Genomic DNA, 22,213 nt, shown 5'->3' with positions numbered 1-22,213 from the left:
AGGTGATGTCATGACTTGCACTGAATTGGATTTAAGTGATGGAGGGCTGTGCAAGGTCACCAACCTCACGCTCTCCTCCAGAGCCATCTGGATACAGTGGCAAGATATGAATCAGGATAACTGGAGATGGCTCCAGACATTTAAGGCAATTTCGGTTAAGTGACTTGCCCAGGATCACACAGCTAGTATCGATATTTGAACTCAGGTCCTCTTGACTCTTAGGTCAGTGAGAACTGTGCCACCTAGCTATCCCTACTACTGTTAGAACCTTGAACAAATCACTTAGCTTGTTTCCTCATCTGTTAAATGAGAAAGTTGGACTAATTAATTAGCTTCTGAGGTCCCTTCTAGATCTTAATCTAACATCTTATGAACAATTGCATTTTCTCTTCTCTTCCCACCGCCATTTAAATGCTCCCACTCTGGAGCATTTGTTGCCTTTTTCTATGAAGTGGAGACTGAAGGCAAAGCCTGCCTCAGTGGAGGCAGAGGGTTAATTCTCCTGGTAGGACTGGGTAACTGCCTGCCCAGGGGAAGGGAACAGAGTTGGCCTGGAGACAGGGGGAAAGAGAGGTTCGACTAGGGGAAGGTTTAAATTCTCAGAGTGATGAAAGGAGACACCTCCTAAGGCTCTTTGAAGGGACGGCTACTTTATGTGCAGGGACAGCTGGGGTCCGGATAGCATGTTGCCTCTCAGACTCAGCCCACAGTGACCTCTCTGTTCCCCCCACTCCTCCAGTTGTCACTACCCAGGCTAGATGTGGTACACAAACACAGGTCAACACACAGATGCTCCGTGGTGGGCACAACCCAACCCCTAAGGCAACAGGCTTTGTTGACATAAACAGTGTGTAGGAAGGTTGGGGAGGGGCTGGAGGCAGCCTGCACCCTTTGCAAAGGGAAAATGATTCTCTAGTGCCCCATTACCTTCAAAGGATCCTGGGTTCCTGGCTCAGCTTGGGCAAATTGTAAAGTTAAGTATAATGTGGCTTCTGTGTCTCTCCCTTCTTTCCCTCTCCTCCTTCTTTTTGTGCTTCTCTTTCAGGGCCCCATTCCAGCAGCCTATAGCTGCCATCTTACTTAGCCTGTCCCAGTAACGGGAGAAAGGGTATCTGATCAACTCACACCAAAGTGTCAGGGAATCTTCATGGCTGTGGCCCTTTCCAGATGTATTTGCATAGATAGGTAGATAGGTAGATGAAGAATGATAGATAGAGTACATTTTTGTTTTTATTGCCTGTCTCCTACAAAAAACAAAACAAAACAGATCAGAGAAATTATTTTTATGTCTCCTACAGGAAAAACCAGATCAGAGACAGACAGTAATAACATAGTACCAATTTATTTGTCCCAAGAACAAGCAGCATGAATCATGCGGAGACCCCTCCCAAAGAAGTTTCAAAAAAAGTTTCTCCTTTTTTGACAGTATATAAACCTTTTTTTTCTCTTTCACTGGTTACAGGATAACATCAGTTTTATAGCATGATAGAAATCCACCTAAAACAAATACTATAAGAGGCAACTTAAAGAAACAGGAAGGGTTTACCAAGGACAAAGATGCCTAGATATTTGATAAAGAGAACAATAAGATTTATTTACTCTCTTGGGGAAAGTTTAGTCAAAGGGCATTTTGCTTCAATTAATCCAGGGTTTCATAAAATCTGTTTGGATAACAAGGCAGTTCCATTAAATCCAGGTGGTCCATAAATTCTTATTAACAATAGATAGGAAAAAAAATGATATTTGGGGCAGCTAGATGGCACAGTGGATAGAGCAACATCCCTGGAGTCAGGAGGACCTGAGTTCAAGTCCGGGCCTCAGACACTTAATACTTACTAGCTGTGTGATCCTGGGCAAGTCACTTAACCCCAATTGCCTCACCAAAAAAACAAAAACCAAAACCAAAAAACAATAGACAGGTTGATAGATAGACATATACATACATACATATACATTTACATATAGATAGATGAATAGATAGATACATAGTTGGATACATAGATAGATACAAAGATACATTGATAGATAGATGGAGGATGAATTAAGTGCTTACTATGTGCCAGGCACTGTGCTGTCTTAAAATAGAATCTCATGGGAGAAGACAAGGTTTAACTCCAAAGGAATTAATCAGGGATGGTGAAATTTAGGATTTCAGTGGGCAATATTGGGAAAGGTTCCCCTCAAGTCATACCAAGTATATCTAGACAGTCTGAGCAATGCCATATAGTGGAGGAAGGTTTTATTGCTTCTCCACTACACAGACATACAGACACACACAGACACAGACACAGACACAGACACACAGACACACACAGACATACACATACCCCTTCCAGACATCTTCCAATGTCTGTTTACGTCCCCTACACCCAACTAAATTATGCATGTATAAATATACCAATGCCATCTCCTTCCTTTATCCAACATGGTCAGCACCCCCTTTTCAAAGCCCCTGTTCTGCCCTATATTTCTCTCCCATCTCAGACTCCTCCTGGGGTATGGGTATGAAATCAGGGCAGATTTACTACCTGGTAGTTTGGTCCTCCAGCTTCCCATTCCTACTATAATGAATCACCAAAACACTGTGTACACAAACTGAGGTGCTCATCAGTTATTTGGAAAAAACACACTCACAAAAACACCATGTACACACACTGAGGTACTTGGACACATGGAAAAACACTCTCACCACAGGACAAAAAGATATGTGCACACATATATACTCAAGCATGCTTTGGATGGTGGAATCCTGAGATATATCTGGCTCTGGCTAGAGGTAGCTTCTGATTTTATTTATACACAACTCAGGGGTAACTAGCAACAAGGGGGGGGGGAAGTGGAGGAAATGCTTCCTGCATGGGACTGGGGGCTGGAAATTGGTGTTGGAGGAGGGGAGAAGGTTGAACAGGTGAGGCAATGTAAGTTTAGGGACTATGAATCAAGGGACTGGGGTTGGAGGGGATGTGTTTTAGTAGATCAGAGACTAAGTTCTAGAAAGTACTGAGGAGACCTCTTGGACAACCTTATGTCTTCAGATTAAGATAGTCCTTGGTTTTCTGGAAGTGTGAGGAATGAGGTCTATACTATCTCTGCCAGTCCATACCACTTACCATAAACCGAAGCACAGGTATCTCTGACACTAACCCCTATGGAAGGTGTGACCTTAGGAAGGAGCCTGCCAACACAGTTCCTCCTTGGGCATGAACCCTAGTTTAGGACTTGAAATCAGGTTTTCTTGACTCCAAATCCAGCATTCTATCTAGTGTGCTTTCATAGCTGCCTAAATGGGATTTTTTTTTTTTTGTGGGGCAATGAGGGTTAAGTGACTTGCCCAGGGTCACACAGCTAGTAAGAGTCAAGTGTCTGAGACTGGATTTGAACTTAGGTTCTCCTGAATTCAGGGGTGGTGCTTTATCCACTGTGTCACCTAGCTGCTCCCCTAACTGGGATGTAAAGAATGAGTAGGCATTAAACAAATAGAGTGCAGGGATGAAGGCATTCATGTAGGGAACAGTGTGATCAAAGGCACGGAGATGGGAAATGTGGGCATGCATCTATACACATGCATGCATACAAGTGTATATATTTATGTGTATGTGTATATATAGGTATATATCAAACCATTCATCTATCAATAAACATTTATTAAGTACCTACTGTATGCCAGGCACTATGATAAACAGTGGGGATACAAAAAGAAGCAAAAGAAAGCCCCTGATCCCAAGGAGTTTACAGTCTAAAGCAGGGGGGTGGGGGTGGGGGTGGGGACACTATGCTATATACAAGATATGTATATGCTATATACAAGATAAATAGGAAATAACTAAAAGAGGGAAAGCCCTGGAATTAAGATGGATTGGGAAAGGTTTCCTGTAAAAGTTGGGATTTTAGTGGGGACTCAAAGGGAGTCAGAGAGGTCAATAGCTGGAGTGGAGGAAGGAGAAGATTCCAGGCATGGGGGACAGCTAGAAAAAATGACCAGAGTCAAAAGATGGAGAGTTTTGTTCATTCTTGTTCATAGAACAACATGGAGGCCAATGTCAGTGGATTGAAGCATATTGTTGAGGAATAGTGTAAGAAGACTGGAGGGGCAGCTAGATGGCGCAGTGAACAGAGCACCGGCCCTGGAGTCAGGAGTACCTGAGTTCAATTCCGGCCTCAGACACTTAACACTTACTAGCTGTGTGACCCTGGGCAAGTCACTTAACCCCAACTCCCTCACTAAAAAAAAAAAAAAAGACTGGAAAGGCAGGAAGAATCTAGGTTATGAAGGGCTTTGAATGCCATAAAGAACATTTTCTATTTGGTCCAGGAGGCAATAGGGAGCCACCGAAGTTTATTGCATAGGGGGGAGTGGTGACGTGATCAGACCTTCATTTTAGGAAAAGCATTTTAGTGGCTGAATGGAGAATGGATTGGAGTGGGGAGAGACTTGAGACAGGTGGACCCATCCTCAGGCTATTGCAATAATACAGGTGTAAGGTGATGAGGGCCTGCACTAGAGTGGTGACTGGGTCAGAGGAGAGGAGATGTATTGAAGAGATGTTGCAAAGGTGAAATCCACAGGCCTTAGCAACAACTTGGATATGGGGTGTAAGATATAGTGAGGAGTCCAGGATGATTCCTAGATTGCAGGCCTGGGGGAGTGGAAGAGTGGTGTTGCCCTCTACAGTAATAAGGAAGGTAGAGGATGGGGCAGCTAGGTGGCACAATGGATAAAGCACTGGCCCTGGATTCAGGAGTACCTGAGTTCAAATCTGACCTCAGACACTTGACACTTACTAACTGTGTGACCCTGGGCAAGTCAATTAACCCCCATTGCCCCGCAAAAAAAAAAAAAAAAAAAGAGGAAGGTAGGGGAAGGTTTAGGAGAAAAGGTAATGAGTTCCATTTGGGAAATATGGAATTTAAGATGTCTACCAAACATCTAATTTGAATATCTCTTAAAGGAAGTTGGAGACATGAGATTGGAGGCCAGTTAGAGAGATTAGGGCAGGAAAGGTGGATTTGAGAATCATCAGCATGGGGATGGTAATCAAATCCATGGGGGCTGAAGAGATCACCAAGTGAAGTAGTATGGTGAGAGAAGAGAAAAGAGTGCAGGACAGAACTCTAGAGATAGTTCCAGCAAAGGAGACAGAGAAGGACTGGTCAGATAGGTAGGAGAAAAAATAGGAGAAAGAGGTGTCCTGGATACCTAGAGAGAAGAAAGTATCAAAGAGGAAAAGAGTGATCAACAGTGTCAAAAGCTGTAGAGAGGTCAAGGAGAATGATGATTGAGAAAAGGCCATTGGATTTTTTTGGGGGGGGCAGGGCAATGAGGGTTAAATGACTTGCCCAGGGTCACACAGCTAGTAAATGTCAAGTGTCTGAGGCTGGATTTGAACTCAGGTCTTCCTGAATCCAGGGCCAGTGCTTTATCCACTGTGCCACCTAGCTGCTCCAAAGCCATTGGATTTGATTTTTTTATCTTTTAAATAGAATTTTATTTTCCAAAATATATGAAAAACAAATTTTAACATCAATTTTTAAAAAAACTTTTTGTTCCAACTTCTCTTCCTCCCTCCATTGGATTTGGAAACTAAGAGGTCATTAGTAACATTGGAGAGAACAATTTCAGTGGAATGATAAGATTAGAAACCAGATTGCAAGGGGTTAAGAAGAGAGTAATAGTGATGTGGGTTGAAAAAGTAGAGGCATCTATTTCAGACAGCCGTTTCAAGGAGTTTAGCTACAAAGGTCAGGAGAGATATAGGACCATAGTAGGGATGGAAAGATCAAGTGAGTATTTTTTCAGGATGGGGGAGACAAGGAGATGTTTATAGGCAATAGACAGGGAGAGTTCCAAAAGAGTGGGGATGACAGAAGGGGCAATCTATTGGAAGAGATGGGATTGAATGGGATCATTTGAATAATTCGAAAGGTTAGCCTTGGTAAGGAATAAGGCCATTTCATCATGTGAGACAGAGGAAAGAGTGGCAGAAAGCATCTGAGTGACAGGAGGATGAGGAAAAGGGTATAGGAAGGAGTTCGTGGTGAATGGCCTCAGTCTTTTCTGTAAAATATGAGACAAAGTTTTCAGCTGAGAGGATGGGGAGCCATGGGAGGTTAGAGGAGGGATGAAAAGGTTAGGAAGAGCTACCGTGGGGAGTGGAATAGTGAGTTAATAAGGCAGTTATAGTGGGATTGCCTAGCAACATTGAGGGGCCAGTTGAACTTGTGTAACACAAATTTGTAGTGGACCGAGTCAGAGTGGTTGTGTGATTTTCTTGGCCTTCATTCAGCTGCATGTATGTAGGTACAAAAGTGATGAATGGTAGGAGTGATCCTAGGCTGAAGCTTGGCTAGGCAAAATTGGTGATATGATAAGGGGGTGACTAGGGATTCAAGAGAGGAGGTCAGGGCAGAGTTGAATTGGTTCACCAAGGAGTCAAGATGAGGGGAAGAGTAGAGAAGGGCTTCTGCAAGGGAGACGGCCTGGGATAGAATTGAGGGGTCAAGGAATTGAAGGGCACAATAGGGATGAAAAGTGAGGTTATGTAAAGGAAGGCAGAGGGAGAGTTGAAAAACCAAATAGTTTGGCTTTTATGGTCAGTATATGGTCAGATAAAGGAATTTCAGAATTCTTGAATATGGGGGTGATACATTTGTGGATGATGGCAATATGGCAACATCTTTGTGTGTGGCTGAGGTATGTTGGAGTAGCTCATGGGAGGGTGAGTAGGTTAAGGAAGTGAATGGTTAGGACATTTGAGGGAGAATCAGTATGTATGTTGGAGTCCCCTAGTATGAGAACAGGAGTTGGAGAGGAAAGAAAAGTTGTAAGCCAAGTGTTGAACTCATTGAGGAAGGAAGGGGAGTGATGGGGATGGGTGAGTATGGTTTTCTGTAGACAACAGCTACCAGGATTTTGATAGGGTAGTAGATATAAATCACATGAACCTCAAAGGAAGAGAGGTCTTAGAGGAAGGAAGAGATCCTGAAGGGGCAATGGGAAGCAAGGAGTATTTTAACTCTCCCACCTTGATCAGTGAGCTAAGGAGAATGAATGAAGGTCTAGCCAGTATTAGTATATATAGTTTAGACCTAACCCCTCAGGGCTGTAGAAGGAACTCAAACTTTTCAACAACTGAATTTTGAATAGTGTATAAGGAAGAAAAAAGAGCAAGATGGTGAGACAGACATTCACAGATCATAGGATTGCAGATTTAAAGCTGAGAAAGAACTCAGAAGTCATTTAGTATAAACTCCTTGTTTTATAAATGAGAAAAATGAACCAAGGTCACAAATGGGTAGATCTTGAATTCATACCCAGGGACTCTGATTTCCGTAGCCCTGCTCTTGTTATCAAACTAGGGAGAGTGAAAGGGAAACATGCTTGAGGGAATGCCTTGGGGGCAGGCACAGGGATTTTTAACCTTAATACTTTATGGGAGGAGGCATTGGACCTGGGGTTCCACAGGTTTACCTAGAATAGAAAAATGATTGGCCTTGGAGTCAAAAGACCTTGAACAACTTGTATTTGATAGGTTCCTCCTTCCTTTTGTGATAGTACTGAGTGAAACTGCCCCACCCACCACTTTAGACTAGAAAGGAGACAACCCAAGATCCTGAGCTCAAGAGCCCTGGGATTAAGAACACCCTCCTTTTCCTGGACTACTGACCCCACTCCCAGGGAGCAGGCCCTGGGGAGATGAAACCTGGCAACTGCTTCTTCTTCTGACATTTTAGTTCTAGCTCAGTCACTCTTGCGCGCACACACACACACACAAACACACACACACACACACACACAAACACCCCTATGTGGAAATGCCTTTACCCCTCAGGGGGTTTCTCCCATTAGGCCATTATGGCATCAGTACAGCTCATTTTAATTTGGACCACCCTCAAGTCACGTCAACCAATGGAATTGAATTATCCTCGTCAATTAGCTTTGATCAATGTATGGTGACCTGCCTCTATCAAAAGAGGATAAAAGCCTTGACCACTTGAGGTTGTCTACAGCTTGGCACTTGTCTCACTCTTGGCTCAGAATGGTATTCCTTGGGGAGCACTTGCTTCTTAGGACAGTGTAGGTTGGTAGGCCATGATAGATAACGTGGCATTGGGGCTTTTATGCTTGTGTTAACTGCCACGTGGTCAATCCTTTACTAATATATAATATTACCTAATAATAAATGATTACTGCCAAAATGAGTGCAATAGCTATTATTATATAAATAGCCATTAATATTATAAATGGTAGAAATAATTTTATAAAGCACAGTTTAGCCCCAATAATTTAGAAAACACAAGGCTAACACAGGAGAAAGTGTTTTGAAACGAGCAAACCTAGGGGTAGTTAGGTGGCACAGTGGATAAAGCACCAACCCTGGATTCAGGAGGACCTGAGTTCAAATCTGGCCTCAGACACTTGACACTTACTAGCTGTGTGACCCTGGGCAAGTCACTTAACCCTCATTGCCCTTCCCCCCCCCAATAGCAAACCTTTATAAATGTCAAGGTTTGATTTGGTTTTATAGGGACTATAATTTCATCCCCATAGGGTGCTCCTAGTAAGAGTAGCCTGGGGCACTAAGAAGTTAATGGCTTACCTAGGGTAACCTGTTGCTAATTTTTGAAGAGGACCAGTGATATCACTAGGCAACCTTGAGTTGCTAGTGAATTGGATGTAAGTGAGGTAGAATTGCACTAAATCCTCAGCCTTACTCTCTCTCCCAGAGTCATGGCAGTTCAGTTACAAGACAAAAGTCAAGATGACTGGTGATAACTGGGGATGCAGTGGATTATCTCGGCATCTTTGATGTCTGACCAAACTCTAAGCCCTCCATAGCACCAGATTCAGCCACCTTTATGGCCTTTGGAACAAATTGTTCTCATCCCCCCTTTCTGCTGGGGGGGGGCAGTCTTCTCATGCTTGGGGTAGCCATCCCCCTAACTCACCAATGGGTTGGAGGCCTGTCAGTTACCCTCCACCTAGATTAGCCTGTTTGCCGAGATAGTTTTACTGGGGAGTGGATACAGTTTCTTGGAGCCACAGGTGAAAGTTGGGTGTCAGGTAGACACCAAAGATAGATGACCATCCCTGAAAAGGGCTTGGCAAGCCCTCACACCAGAGGTGCTAGTCTTCCCTGAACACCCCATACACTCCAAGGTCACATGGATAATTATGTAAGAAACCAGGACTTGGCCAGGTCTTCCTGACTTCAGGGCCAGAGCTCCACCCACAAGCCCTAATGGCTCTCACTATTACTATTGCTATTATATTATTTATAGACATTTATACTTATGCATTCACATGTATTAATATTGAGGTTTTCAAATAGACATGTTTATACATAACATTCATCAATTTCTCAGAACCAATAAAATTTTTATTTTAACTATAAAATAAGCTTCTTTTAAACAAAATCCTCTTCATTTTAATAAGCAAATGATGATAAAGTAGGAATGGGGTAGCTTGGAATTAGAGAGGAGGTCCAAGATCAGCGTTGTTTATTAGGAAGGGTATGGGAATATTGATCAGAGACTATGTTTGGGGATTCCTTGTCCCTCCCCCCTTTTCCCTCCCTCATTCCTCAGTCCCTTCCCTTAGCTTTCTCAGTCCCAACCCTTGACATTTCTCCCCTTTTTTCCCTCCTCAAATTTTCCTTATCTCAGTCTATCTTCTCTCCGGTGGATTGAAGCTGGGGTTGTGAAGATAGCTGTGGTTCTGAACTGGAGTTGTCCATCCATAGATGATAGGCCAATGAAGTTGTCAGTGTAAGCCAGGCCAGGTAGGGCAGCAGGAGCAGGACAGCTAGGCCATTGATGGAGTGCCAGCTCAAGGCCATGCCCAATACCAGTCCATAGAGCAGGAATAGGTGGCATAGGACCTGGAGAGAGAGAGGGATGGACAGTGATATGGGGAATAGGGGTGGGGTGGAGGTGCAATTAGGCCAGGGAAATAGAAGGGATAATCCTGGTATCAGTAAGAGTTTCCTTTCTATAGTATTCCTTCTCCCCTACTTTAGCCCCCTACTTGTTCCACAGACTGTATATTCTGGGACTTCCTCAATAAATGCTCACTGAATGAATGAATGAATGAATGGTCCATTTTGTGGATCTTAAGGTATGGTCTCTTTCCCCTCCCTTCTTTCTCCAAGACAGTCCCATCCCATCAATGCACAAACCCAACCCCATTCCTGAATACCTCCACCCTTACCAGACTAAGGTTGTGGGTTCCGAAGAAGAGGAACAGTATGATCCAGTTGAGGATGAGCTGAGTAGCATAGAGTCCAAGGGGCAGGGCCAGAGGAAGACTGAAGCCCCCACCCAGATCCTTCCACACCAGATAGGAGGCATATCTTTGGGGAGGAAGTAAAGAATGTACTTTAGTGGGGAAGGGTTGGAGGGAATGGACAGTGGATGGGAAGGGCAGGAATGGAGAAGGGGTCATTGGAGGGGCAGCCCTAGGACAACCAGGGTAGGAAGTGTGGCACAAGAAGAAGTCTTAGGGGGGGGCAGCTAGATGGCGCAGTGGATAAAGCACCGGCCCTGGATTCAGGGGGACCTGAGTTCAAATCCGACCTCAGATTCTTGACACTTACTAGCTGTGTGACCCTGGGCAAGTCACTTAACCCTCATTGCCCCGAAAAAAAAAAAAAGAGGAAGTCCTAGATCCCCACTGAAGCAGGAGGGTACAGGTGTCAGAGTACAGGCCTGAGGGAAAATTACTGTAAGAAGAGACTGGGGACCTGATAACAATGAATGTTTCTAATAGCACTTTAAGCTTGAGGAAATGCTTTCCTTACAACAATTCTGTGAGGGTAGTTCAGGCCCATTAAATATGCATTTTACAGAAGCAAACATAGACTTAATTAAAGTAACTTGCCTGTGTCCACACAACTATTAAAGTATGGGAACTAGGTAGGATCTGAACCCAGATCTTGTGACTTTCAGTCCAATGCCCTTTCCTTTATATGACACTCCCCTTTGAGAGACAGAGGGTATCCTGAAGTAGGGTGAGGAGGTATAGCTGAGAAGTAACAAAGTTGTTCTTTAATTGACTAGTTGAGTCCGACCCTATTTGGGGTTTTCTTGGCAAAGATACTGGAATGGTTTGCTATTTCCTTCTCCAGCTTATCTTGTAGATAAAGAAACTGAGGTAAATGGGTTTAAGTGACTTGCCCAAGGTCACACAGCTAATAAGTATCAGAGAGGCTGGATTTGAACTCAGGTTTCCCTGATCCCTGGGTCAACATTCTCCACTTTGCACCCAGTTAAGAGCTGGAGACAATTTGGGATGGAGAATCATCCCTGGTGGAACAGACATGGGTCTCTGGAAAGTTGCAGAGTTTTTAATGAAATGGTAGACCTTTCTTCAGTAAAAGAAAAGATAGGGATAGGAACTAGGTAACTGGGGGCATGGTGAATAGAGAGTTTCTGGAATCAGGAAGACCTGAATTCAGATTTAACCTCAAACACTTACTAGATGTATGACCCTGGACAAGTCCCTTAACCTCAGTTTCTTCAGTTGTAAAATGGGAATGATAATTGTATCCAGCTTGCAGGATTGTTGGGAAAAGTAAATGAAGTAAGATTTGAAAAAACACTAAACACAGTGCCTGGCACATAGTAGTCACTATCTAAATGCTTATTCCATTTTCTTCTTCCTTCTCCCTCTTCATATCTCTAGAGTGGGGCTTGTTACAGAAGGTATAGGCCCTGAGGTGCTTTATTCTTATTCTAGCACTAGGAAACAATGGGGCTGGGGCCTGGAAGTTGGGGAAAGGATTACATTTAGGGCCTCACCCCATGGTGGAGTAGATGACAGTCCATATGGTTAGGAAAAGCTTGTTGGGTGGCCACCAGGGTGGCTTTTTCAGGGTGTCATACCAGGTGGGCATGTGCTGTCGAGCAAACAACCAGCCCACAATGGGCCCCACGTGGGGCAAAGCCATGAAGAAGGTGCTCTGAGGCCACATTGTCCAGTGGGGCTGAGCCTGGAGAAGAAGAGGAGAAGCCAATGATCAGGGTGGCCCTGAGTTCTACCCCTTCTCCCAGCCCTTTGCTCCCTTCCCAAAACTCTTCCTTTCAGTTCTCACTTCCTTTCCCATGACTGTCCTTTTGAAAAACAATAGACTAATCATACACTGGTTCTGTGACAACTAGAAACCAACATCCAGAGTGTTGGACTTGTAGTCAGGAAGACTTGTGTTCAAATCCTGCTTCTTATACTTACAGCACTGGGAGCAACCTCAGTTTTCTTATCTGTAAAATGAGGAAAATAATAAATAGCACTTATATCATGGGGTTATTGTAAGGATCAGATGAGATGACATATAAGATGCTTTAACAACCTTAAATCACCTAGTTCATCTTTCTGTTTTTCTAAACCGCATGAAAAAACTTGAGGACCTGACTCAAATCCCATCTCTGCTTGGAAACTTCTAGTGCTGTTCTGGCCCATAGAATAAACTATGTCTTCTCTCACCCTTGTAGCACTTAGTGTCTTTACCACTCATGGAGCATGTAGTGTATGTAGACTGCCTCATTGTTTAATGTGTGCTCTTCTCTTCTCCCCAACAAGACTGTGAGCCATCTGATGTTGAGTCTTGTATGTCCCTCAAAGAACTTGCCAGAGGGCTGCACACATAGACGACTCTCATTGAATTGAAATGAACAAAGCACCACTGAACTCAACCAGAGGCATGATGGGTATGATGCTCAAAGGGTCAAAAGAACTGAATTTGAATCCTGCTCTGCTATGAGATAACCTGGGTGAGGAGGAGGGACACTATGCCAGGTACTGTGTGAAGCACTTTGCAAATATCTAATCCTCACAACAACCCTGGGAGGTAGTAGTTATTATCCCCACTTTACAGTTGAGGAAACTGAGGCAGGCAGTGGTTAAATAACCTACCTAGGATCATATAGCTAGTAAGCATCTCAGGTCAGCTCTGAATTCAGGTCTTCCTGACTCCAGATCTACCCACTAGCTACCATATTGGGCAAATTACTTCTCTAAGGCCTCTGTGGGTTTCAGGTTCTTCCTCAATAAAATGATATAGCTGGATTATGATACTAAAGATCCCCTTTCAGTGTGAAATCCTATGAATCCCCTTGCACCTGCCCTTGGACTACATTTCAATCTCTTGTTTAAGTATCTAGTCACAGCCAGGAATGGTGGGGTTTCTTTTGAGTAAATATCTGACCTTCCCCATTCTGCTTCAGGAGTTATCTACCTTCCACAGGCATTCTGCCCCAGGGATCCCAAAGCCTGGAGGTACCAGTTCCTTCCCGCCCAAATTCAAACTCCACTGTTTGGCAGTCTGTTTACCTCCTTTAAGGAGAGGTTTAGCTTCATTTAGCATCTGAGACCTCAAGGGGCTGGAGATTTTCCCTAAGCTTCCCCACTTCCCAAGAGTAAGGTAGGGAACCTAAATTCAGACTGGGAAGCGCCTTGGTGAAAAAAAGAAAGACCAGACCCCAAAGCCACTCAGCTAGTAAGTGTATGAAACAGGATTCAAACACAAGTCTTTTGGACTGCAGGTTCACACTAGTATTTCTGCTTATTTGCATGAAATGCACATGTTGAGGATTCAGAATCCCCTAGTTCAGCCCCTCAATCTCACATATATTCTGTCCTCACATATATTCTAGACCCTGTTGATTGAAATTAAGCTGACTGGACCAAATCATACACAGCTCACCTAACTAGGTCCTGACCCAACTGGTTTCAAGGACCCCCTATTCTGACTGGCCTATTCTTTTTAGTCTGTGCCTTTCTGCTTGTTTTTTTGTTTATTTACTAGGTTCCTCATCTATAAATTGGAAATAATAACAATCTCTACCTCACAGAGTTGTCGTGAGGACCAAATGAGACAATATCTGTAAAGTGCTTTGCAAACCTTAAAGCCAGACACTTAGTCAGCAAGTGTTTATTAGGCATCTACTATGTGCCAGGCACTGTGCTAAGCACTAGAGATTCAAAGAAAGGCAAGAGACAGTCCCCTCCCTCAATAAATTCCTAATCTACTAGGATTAAAGTACTATACAAATCTGAGTTCTTATTGTAACCTCTCTGGATGCCTGACACTCTATCTGTCTTGCAGTCTGCATCTCTTTCTTTCTGTCTATCCTAAAGGAGTACCGTGTGGCCACATCTTTTTCTTTCTGTCTCATTCTCACCATTCCTACCCCCCACCCCCCACTCCGTATTGAATGTGCCCTCCTCTCCTTACCTCAGTCAGTTGACTTCCTTGACTCTATGCCTGCTGAACTATGTGGGGGAAGCAGAGAAGAGCATGAAGATGGGGTGTGAGGAGGTAGGGTGGGGCTCACTACCTTCCTTACCCAGATGTCTAGGGTGGTATCAAGTAGCCACAGGAGTTATGGGTGAGGAGGTGACTCAATTGTTAGTCATTTTCATTTTCTGAGCCAACCCCTTCAAGCTCCCCTCACTCAGGGTTTCCTTAAACCTTCTTGACTCTTTCCTACTGTCCATTCCATCCTCTTTAGGGAGTTGTCTTATGTAAGGACAGGAGAGCCTTCTAGAAGGTCCCAGTTGTTACCCATTTCTGGCTCCACTACTCCTGAGCTTTTTGTCCCCAGGTAAGCTTCTGTCACTCTCTGATCACAGGTAGACCCAACAGGATTCCTGGTGGGTGGAAATGATATCAGACTGACAAGGGATAAGAGTTAAAAAAAAGTCCCAGGGGACAGCTAGGTGGTGCAGTGGATAAAGCACCTGCCCTGGATTCAGGAGGACCTGAGTTCAAATTCAGCCTCAGACACTTGACACTTACTAGCTGTGTGACCCTGGGCAAGTCACTTTATCCTCGTTACCCTGCCAAAAAGGAAAAAGAAAAGAAAAAGAAAGTCTCGGGATTGGGACTGCTTTGCAATACATGAAACAAAAAGAGAGATCAGCAGTTTTTAATTTTATTGTATTTTTGAGGCAATTGGGGTTAAGTGACTTGCCCAGGGTCACACAGCTAGTTAAGTGTTAAGTGTCTGAGGCAGGATTTGAACTCAGGTCCTCCTGAATCCAGGACCGGTGCTCTATCCACTGCTCCACCTAGCTGCCCCTATTTTTTGTTTTTTAACTCTGCTTTTTAACTGGAATGACCCATCCAGGTAGCCAGGTCCTACATTGCTTGTTAGTGTGATGGGCTTTTCCCTAATGATAAGGAGTTCAGTGAGAGAGGAAGGAAGCCCACCTAGTGACTGACTAAAGCAGAGAGCTCAATTTCCATGGGTTAACATCTTCCTTCTTAGCCACAAGTAACCCAGTTCTCTGATTCTCTAACCCCTGCAGCCAACTCTTTGGGGTTTGGCCTCACTAAATCCCTTGCCTCCTCCTTCAAGGGTGTCTTCCACATATGGGGGTGGGGAGTATAGTCTGACCTACTCTTACTCTGGGTTGGGTTTGGGGGAGGGCAGCAGGGGAGAAGAGGGGAACGAGAGGCACACAGGTGTGTCAGAAGGCAGGAGAATAATTAACTGAGACTAGAAGAGGAAAAGTAATTTCCTTCCTAAGGGGGATGACAGCTGGGGGATTGGGAAGGCTCCTAGGGGCCTCTCAATTAGAATCCAGCCAGAAGGTGAGGATCAGTAGTGCAGTGAAAAGAGAAAGTGGCTTGGAATCAGAAGACCTGGGCTCAAACCCTAGCTTGAACATAGACAAATCTATGGGGATTTGGGCAAGTTGATTGGTCTCTTTGGTCTCAGGCAGCTGGGTGGCACAATGAATAGAGCACTAGGCCTGGAGACTGCAAGACCTGAGATCAAATTTGGCCTCATACTGCTAGCCATGTGATCTTGGGCAAGTCATAGAACCTCTGCCTCATTTTCCCCAACTATGAAAGGGGCATAAGTAGCACCTAATTTTTCAGGGTTGTTGTGAGCATCAAATCAGATAACATTTATAAAGAGCTCAGAGCAGTGTCTGACACATAGTAAGTACCTAATAAAAGCTTCTTTCCTTCCTTAGTTTTTTCATTTGTAAAAGGAGGAAAGTGTACTGAATGATTGATCTCAAAGGTCCCTTTTAGCTCTGGGTGAGATTCTAGCACCTCTACAAGCTGAACCCACCCCTAGGAAATCAAGGTATCTGAAGATCCCAGTTGTTCTGTTTCCTCCCAACCTCAGAAGTATAAAAGGATGTAAATTTATTCTACTTGAGAATGGGCATCAACACCATTTTGCCCTGTGGCATTCTGGAGTGTCAGCAAAGAGGGAGATCCATGCAAGGTTGAATAATAATTCAACCATGGACCACTAGAGGGGGTAGAAGGGCAAGGTTTTTAGCTGATTCACCTGAGCAGATTTCTTCCTCCTCTTTCTTTCCCCCTCCCCAAACCACAGGACCACCCAAGATTATGTGGACAGGCAAGACCATGGGCTTTTGGCATTCTTGGCCATCCTCTGGGTCTCTCTGCTTCAATGTTACTGAACTCTGAGACTGTTCTTTTCCCTAAAAAATAAGATTTGCTCCTACTTTCCTTTTAAGGGATTATGGAGGAGGAACCAGGGACTATGCCAGGAAGCCTCAGGCCACACCCTCAGTCTAGATTCCACTTCCCTACTTCATTCCATTTTTACTTTTCTTGTAGCTACTGCTTTAACTCCTTGAAGACCCAGGTGAACTCCGGTCTTCAGAATAATTAGGTAAGTGTGGGGTTGGGGCATATATGGCTGATGAGTATGCCAATATAGACTCAACAGGGCACAGGTAAATAGAGGGACCCATGTTGGTATGACCAAGAAAGGGGGAGAAGGGCAAAGGCAGAAAGGGTTAGGTGGGGACTGGGCAGGTCGGCAGAGTCTAGACAGATGTCTGGATATTTTGACCTGAAATTTCTATTCTGTATTCACTGGCAACATGTAGGCTCCTAGGTATTATTTTGGCATCTTATAGTCTGGGCACTTTTTCTAAGGCAGGGCTGCAATCTTGGGTTGGGGGTCATGAGCATGTCTACTCAATAGGGGTGCCTAATTGGGGAAGGAGTGATGAGGAAGGTAGGGAGAGGCTTTCAAGTTCCCAGCAACTTCTAGGTAAATTGCTCTGGGGAGATAGGGAAGGAAAAGGGACTGGACCTGTGATTTCATTGATATGTAGGTGAAGAAACTTCCTGTATCGGTTCAGGTTAGCACCTTTGCTACAAATAATCTTAGAGAGTTGCCTAGAGTGGGGCTTCTTAAACTTTTTCCACTACTCATGACCCTTTTGCACCCCAGAAATTTTTACACAACCTCAGGGATATAGGTATATAAAATAGGTATATATAATATATACATACATATAGGTAAATGATAGGTGTGTATAACCTTTTTCTGTCGCCAAATTTTTCATGACGCCCCACATTTGGTTTTGCTACCCAGAGACCCACAGTTTAGGAAGCTAGGATCTAGAGCAACGGGAGGTTCATGCATCCAGGGTGTATCGGATTCAGTACTTGAGCTCAGGTTTTCTTGGCTTTGAGGCTCTCCCTCTGTTTACTATGCCACAATGGCTGGGGAGGAGAGGCAGTAAAAAGTGGTAGGAAGAATTCAAATCCATCCTCAACTTGGGGGGTGGAGGTGGGGATGGGTGGAATTTCCAACTCAGATTGAGTTGTAGACTTTGGGCTTCTGAATGAGAACAGGAAAGGTTATAAAATGAGTTTGGGGTGTCTGGCCATCATCAGGCCAGAGTTTTTTCTCCATATCTAAAGTATCCACATTTAGTTGGAGCTAAGTAATTTCTCAAAGATTGAAATGAAGGGGGAGTGAGCTTTTGTAGGTGATGATGGGAAGGGGATGTCTCCATCTTTTAAACTTCTAGACTAGGATGAAGTGGGGAATAGATGGGATGACTTCTCTACTCCATCACCCCACCCTCATCCTTCTTCCTCCATATTGAAGCTTTATTTTAGGGAGGAGAGAAGGAGATGGTAGAGAATCACAGGGTTATTGCTTTAGAAACCTTGTAGTCCAACCCTGTCATTTTATAGATGAGGAAACTGATGCCTAGACGGGGAAGTGATTTGCCCAGTATCTCACAAGTCTAAGTAGCAGGGACCAAGATTCAAACTCCAATTCTCTGACAAGAGGCCCTATTTATCTAAGGGCTGATAGATTGGGAAAGGGGACACTCCCTTGCATAATGCCTACACATCCCTTTGACAATCTCTTGGCATAAAGGGGATTTGGACTCTGATCTTGTGAGGCCCCAGGAAGTTTGCTGCAATGGAAACAACACAGACCACACGTGCTTTCCTTCTCCAAACTAAACCCTAACCCACTATAAGTCCCTGGCCCTTTGCCGATGATAGCGAAGAGATGGGAATGCCCTCAACCACAGAGCTAAGGAGTCTTTCCTCTTCTTTTGTTGGTTAATTCCATTTAATATTTATGGTTTTTTGTTTTGTTTTGTTCTGCAAGGCAATGAGGGTTAAGTGACTTGCCCAGGGTCACACGGCTAGTAAGTGTCTAGTGTCAGAGGCCGGATTTGAACTCAGGTACTCCTGAATCCAGGACCAGTGTTTTATCCACTGCGCCACCTAGCTGCCCCTAATATTTATGTTTTTTTTTTTAAATATTTACTTCTACTTATGTTTCTAAGGTGTTTGTTTTTCTTAGATAGGGAGGAGAGAGCCTCAGGGTGAGGAAGAAGATTCTTGGAGAGCCACTAACATCCCTACTACCCACTCTTTCTTTGGCCTGGAAGCCTCCTTCCTCATTTATTTCTCCATTTCTCAATTCAACAAACACATGTTAAGTTCCTACTATGTAGAATACACTGTACTTGATACTTGGGGTGCAAAGATATAAAGGAAACAATCTGCCTTCAGGGAATACATGTTATCCTTAAGGAGGAGGAGTGGTTTATAAAAACATGTACAAAGATAAGTAAATTCAAAGTAATTTCAAGAGGGAGAGAATTCTTACTTTTCTTACTTAGTTACTTACTAACCTTTATGGGAATCAGGAAAAGTCGCATCTAGGAAGTAGTACCTAAACTGTACTCTACAGGAAGCAATATATTTGTAGCACTAGGGAGCCATTGATGATTTTTGAATTGGTGGGGAAGTGACATAATCAGATCCGTGTTGTTGAAATATCAGTTTGGGGGCAGCTAGATGGCGCGGTGGATAAAGCACTGGCCCTGGAGTCAGGAGGACCTGAGTTCAAATCCGGCCTCAGACACTTGACACTTACTAGCTGTGTGACCCTGGGCAAGTCACTTAACCCCAATTGCCTCACTAAAAAAAAAAAAAAAAAGAAATATCAGTTTGGAAGAGGTTATATTTGGAAGGGGTGGGGGTTTAAAAGCAAAGAGACCAATTAGGAAGTGAATGAAGGAGTCCAGATGAAAGATGATGAGAATCTGAACTAAGGTAATGGGCATATCTGTGGAGAAAAGGGGGCATGTAAGAAATGTTGCAGAGGTAGAATCTATGAGACTTATTGACTGATTGGATATGAGAAAAAAGGGGGAGAGAAGAGCCAAGGATATAAATTTGTGAACGTAAGTGATTAGAATAATGGTGTTTTTCACCTTTCCTGTTTCTTCTTCCCCTGTCCCCCTGAAGAATTGGAGGAGAGATGGCTTAGGGGCAAAAATGAGTTTTATTTTGGACATGTTAAGTTTCATATATGTATATAAGTTTGGGACTGGATATATAGGTTTCAGAGTCATTGGCAGAGTTAATCATTGAATCCATGGGAGCTGATGAGATTGCTAAGGAGGAGAGTGTAGGAATTGATGAGTAAGGGATCCAAAACAGAACCTTGGAATATGCCTGTATTTAGTGTTTTGAGAGAAGAATGCTGCTCCAGAGAAGGAAATTGAGATGGAATGGCCAGATAGGTTGGGAGGAGAACCAAGAAAGAGCAGTGTCACAGCATCCAAGAGAGAAATGAATATGCGGGAGACTGGGGTTGTTGAAAGCTTTAAAACCTGCAAAGGCTATAATGAAAGCTGAGAAATAGCTATTGGATTTGGCTGTTAAAAATCATTTATAACCCTGGTGAGAACACTTTCAGTTGAGAGATGGGGCTGGAAGTGAGATTGTAAGAGAGTAACAGGTTAAGTCAGTCAGTCCATAAGCATTTAAGTGCCTACTATGTGGCAGGCATTATGCTAAACACTGGGGACAAAGTCCAAAGACCGTCTTTTCTCTTTAAGAGTTCACAGTCTAATAGGGAAGACAACATGCAAACAATTATGTACAAACTATGTACAGGAGAAATTGGAAATGATCAACAGAAGAATGCATTAGAATGAAGAGGAACCAGAAAAGATTTCTTTTTCTTCTTCTTTGGCAATTAGGGTTAAGTGACTTGCCCAGGGTCATACAGTTAGTGTCAAGTGTCTGAGGCCGAATTTGAACTCAGGTCCTCCTGAATCCAGGGCCAGTGCTTTATCCACTGTGCCACCTAGCTGCACCAAAGGTTTCTTATAGAAGGTGAGATTTTAGCTGGTACTTTTGAAAGAAGACAGGGAAGCAGGAAAGCAGGGAAGACAGGGTTAAAGGATAATCACTTGAGGGGACATCAGGGTCAAGGGAAAGTTTTTTTGTTTAAGGATGGGGGAGTCCTGGGATTGTTTGTGGGTGACAGAGATGGAGCCAGTGAAAAAGGAGAGATTAAAGATAAAAGAATGAACAAAGGGAGCAGGTCCCAGAGGAGCACAAGTAAAGTAATTAATCTTGTCAAGGAGAAGGTCCATTTCATCAGTACCTGGAAGAAAGGAGGAAAGAAAGGGTGGTGCTGGGGCTGATGCTGAAGGGGGATTTTGATATGTGGCATAGGAGGAAAGAGAAAGCCTATGACAGCTGACCTTTCTCCCCCCAACAAAGATGGAGACAAGGTCCTTAACTTGAGGCAGGGGGATTGGTGGGTAGTTGGGTAAATAGTGCTTTACATTGAGGAAAATGTTCCAAATAACAAGGGAAAGTGTGATAGAGAGTCCATTGAGAAAGAATAAAAAACAATTGTGTGCAGAAGTGAGGGCCTAGTTGAGATTAGATAACATACATTTTTACTGATTCCAGCAGCATCTGAATGAATAGGAGCGGAGAAGATGAATGGTGGCAGGTTGGGGTTAGGTAAGGTATAATTGGCAATGGGACAGGGGATCAAAAGAATCAAAAGTAACTAAGATGATAGTATGACTGAACTGGTTGACCAGAGGGCCAAGATTATGAAGGGAGGGAATAGAGGTCAGATCAAGGGTGATACACTTGTAGAACATGAAGAACTGGAGGTTACAGTGAGGATGAGGGCTAAATTTAAGAGAAAGGAGACAGAGGAAGATCAAAAAGATACACACTCTTCCTAAATATATGAAATTTCACCTATTCCATGATGTAGTGATGCTGTAACACAAAAAGAGATGGAAGTCTGAGAGAAATTTCAGATATTAAAATTATGAAAGTAGAAAAAGTATAGGCAATGGTCAAAGGCACTTAGGTGGCCCAGTGAATAGAATGCCACCTGGAGTCAGGAAGACCAGAATTCAAATCCAGCCTCATGCACTTACCACCTGTATGACTTTGGATAAGTCACTTGACCTCTGTCTGCCTCACTTTCCTCATCTGTAAAGTGGGGATAATAACAGTATCTCCCTCCCAGAGTGGTCATGAGGATCAAATGAGATATTTACAAAGTGATTTACAAAACTTTAACAGGCTATCATTAATTATTATTACCTCTACTATGACTAAAACAAAGACAAGGAAATTACAAAAACTCAGAAAGTTGATGAACTGGGAGGTCAGGGTGATTGAGGATACGTCAACATGTATATTAAAGTCCCTGAGAAGGCTAAGAGCAAACTACTGAATTCCCTGAGAAAGGAGGGGAAATGCACCTAGAGAGCATGGTAGATCACTGTGACAAGAGTTCCACTGAGTGATAAAGATGGATGGAGTGAACTTCAAAAGGAGAACTTGCTGAGTAAGAGTGGCAAAGTGACAGCAGCAAAAAGTCAGCCTACTTCTCCTTTCTGCTCAGTGATTTAAGGACCATAAGAAAACCATCACTCAGTGCCATGGGAGTGGTCTGTAGTGCAAAAAGTTGGAAAGAGTAGGGAGAAGGTTTAGATTAGAGCCCCTATTAGTAGAGGTCCCATTTATTCAGGACCAATAAATAGGAAAAAGAATTAATAAGCATTTATTTCTTGTACCTACTATGAGCTCTATACAGTCGATTAAAACAAGACCTGGAACTGACCATGGCT

General features: G+C 43.5%; 2 protein-coding genes across 3 annotated transcripts in view; one reads left to right on the top strand and one right to left on the bottom strand.

The window, feature by feature from the left end:
• Window positions 1-9,364: 9,364 nt before the first annotated feature.
• On the bottom strand, window positions 9,365-14,334 carry TSPO2 (translocator protein 2). 2 transcript variants are annotated; one of them, XM_043962333.1, is made up of 5 exons: window positions 14,229-14,312; window positions 12,227-12,255; window positions 11,797-11,987; window positions 10,208-10,349; window positions 9,365-9,878 (listed from the first exon to the last, which is right to left on the bottom strand). In XM_043962333.1, the coding sequence occupies exons 3-5, from the start codon at window positions 11,967-11,969 to the stop codon at window positions 9,660-9,662; spliced, it is 534 nt and encodes a 177-aa protein (XP_043818268.1). In that variant the 5' UTR covers window positions 11,970-11,987; window positions 12,227-12,255; window positions 14,229-14,312; the 3' UTR covers window positions 9,365-9,659. The 2 variants fall into 2 exon arrangements, with proteins under 2 accessions (XP_043818268.1, XP_043818269.1); XM_043962334.1 differs by lacking the exon at window positions 12,227-12,255 and having other exon boundaries at window positions 14,229-14,334.
• A 2,271-nt stretch (window positions 14,335-16,605) lies between these two features.
• Window positions 16,606-22,213, top strand: part of UNC5CL (unc-5 family C-terminal like) — a 30,430-nt gene continuing 24,822 nt past the window's right edge. Inside the window, exon 1 of the mRNA XM_043962332.1 lies at window positions 16,606-16,656. The gene's annotated coding sequence lies outside the window, so the exon portion shown is untranslated. The remainder of the gene's footprint in view (window positions 16,657-22,213) is intronic.

This window comes from Dromiciops gliroides, chromosome 4 (genome assembly GCF_019393635.1).
Source record: "Dromiciops gliroides isolate mDroGli1 chromosome 4, mDroGli1.pri, whole genome shotgun sequence".
Classification (NCBI taxonomy): domain Eukaryota; kingdom Metazoa; phylum Chordata; class Mammalia; order Microbiotheria; family Microbiotheriidae; genus Dromiciops; species Dromiciops gliroides.
Note: the sequence above shows the minus strand (reverse complement) of the source record. Positions and strands in the feature narration are given on the sequence as shown.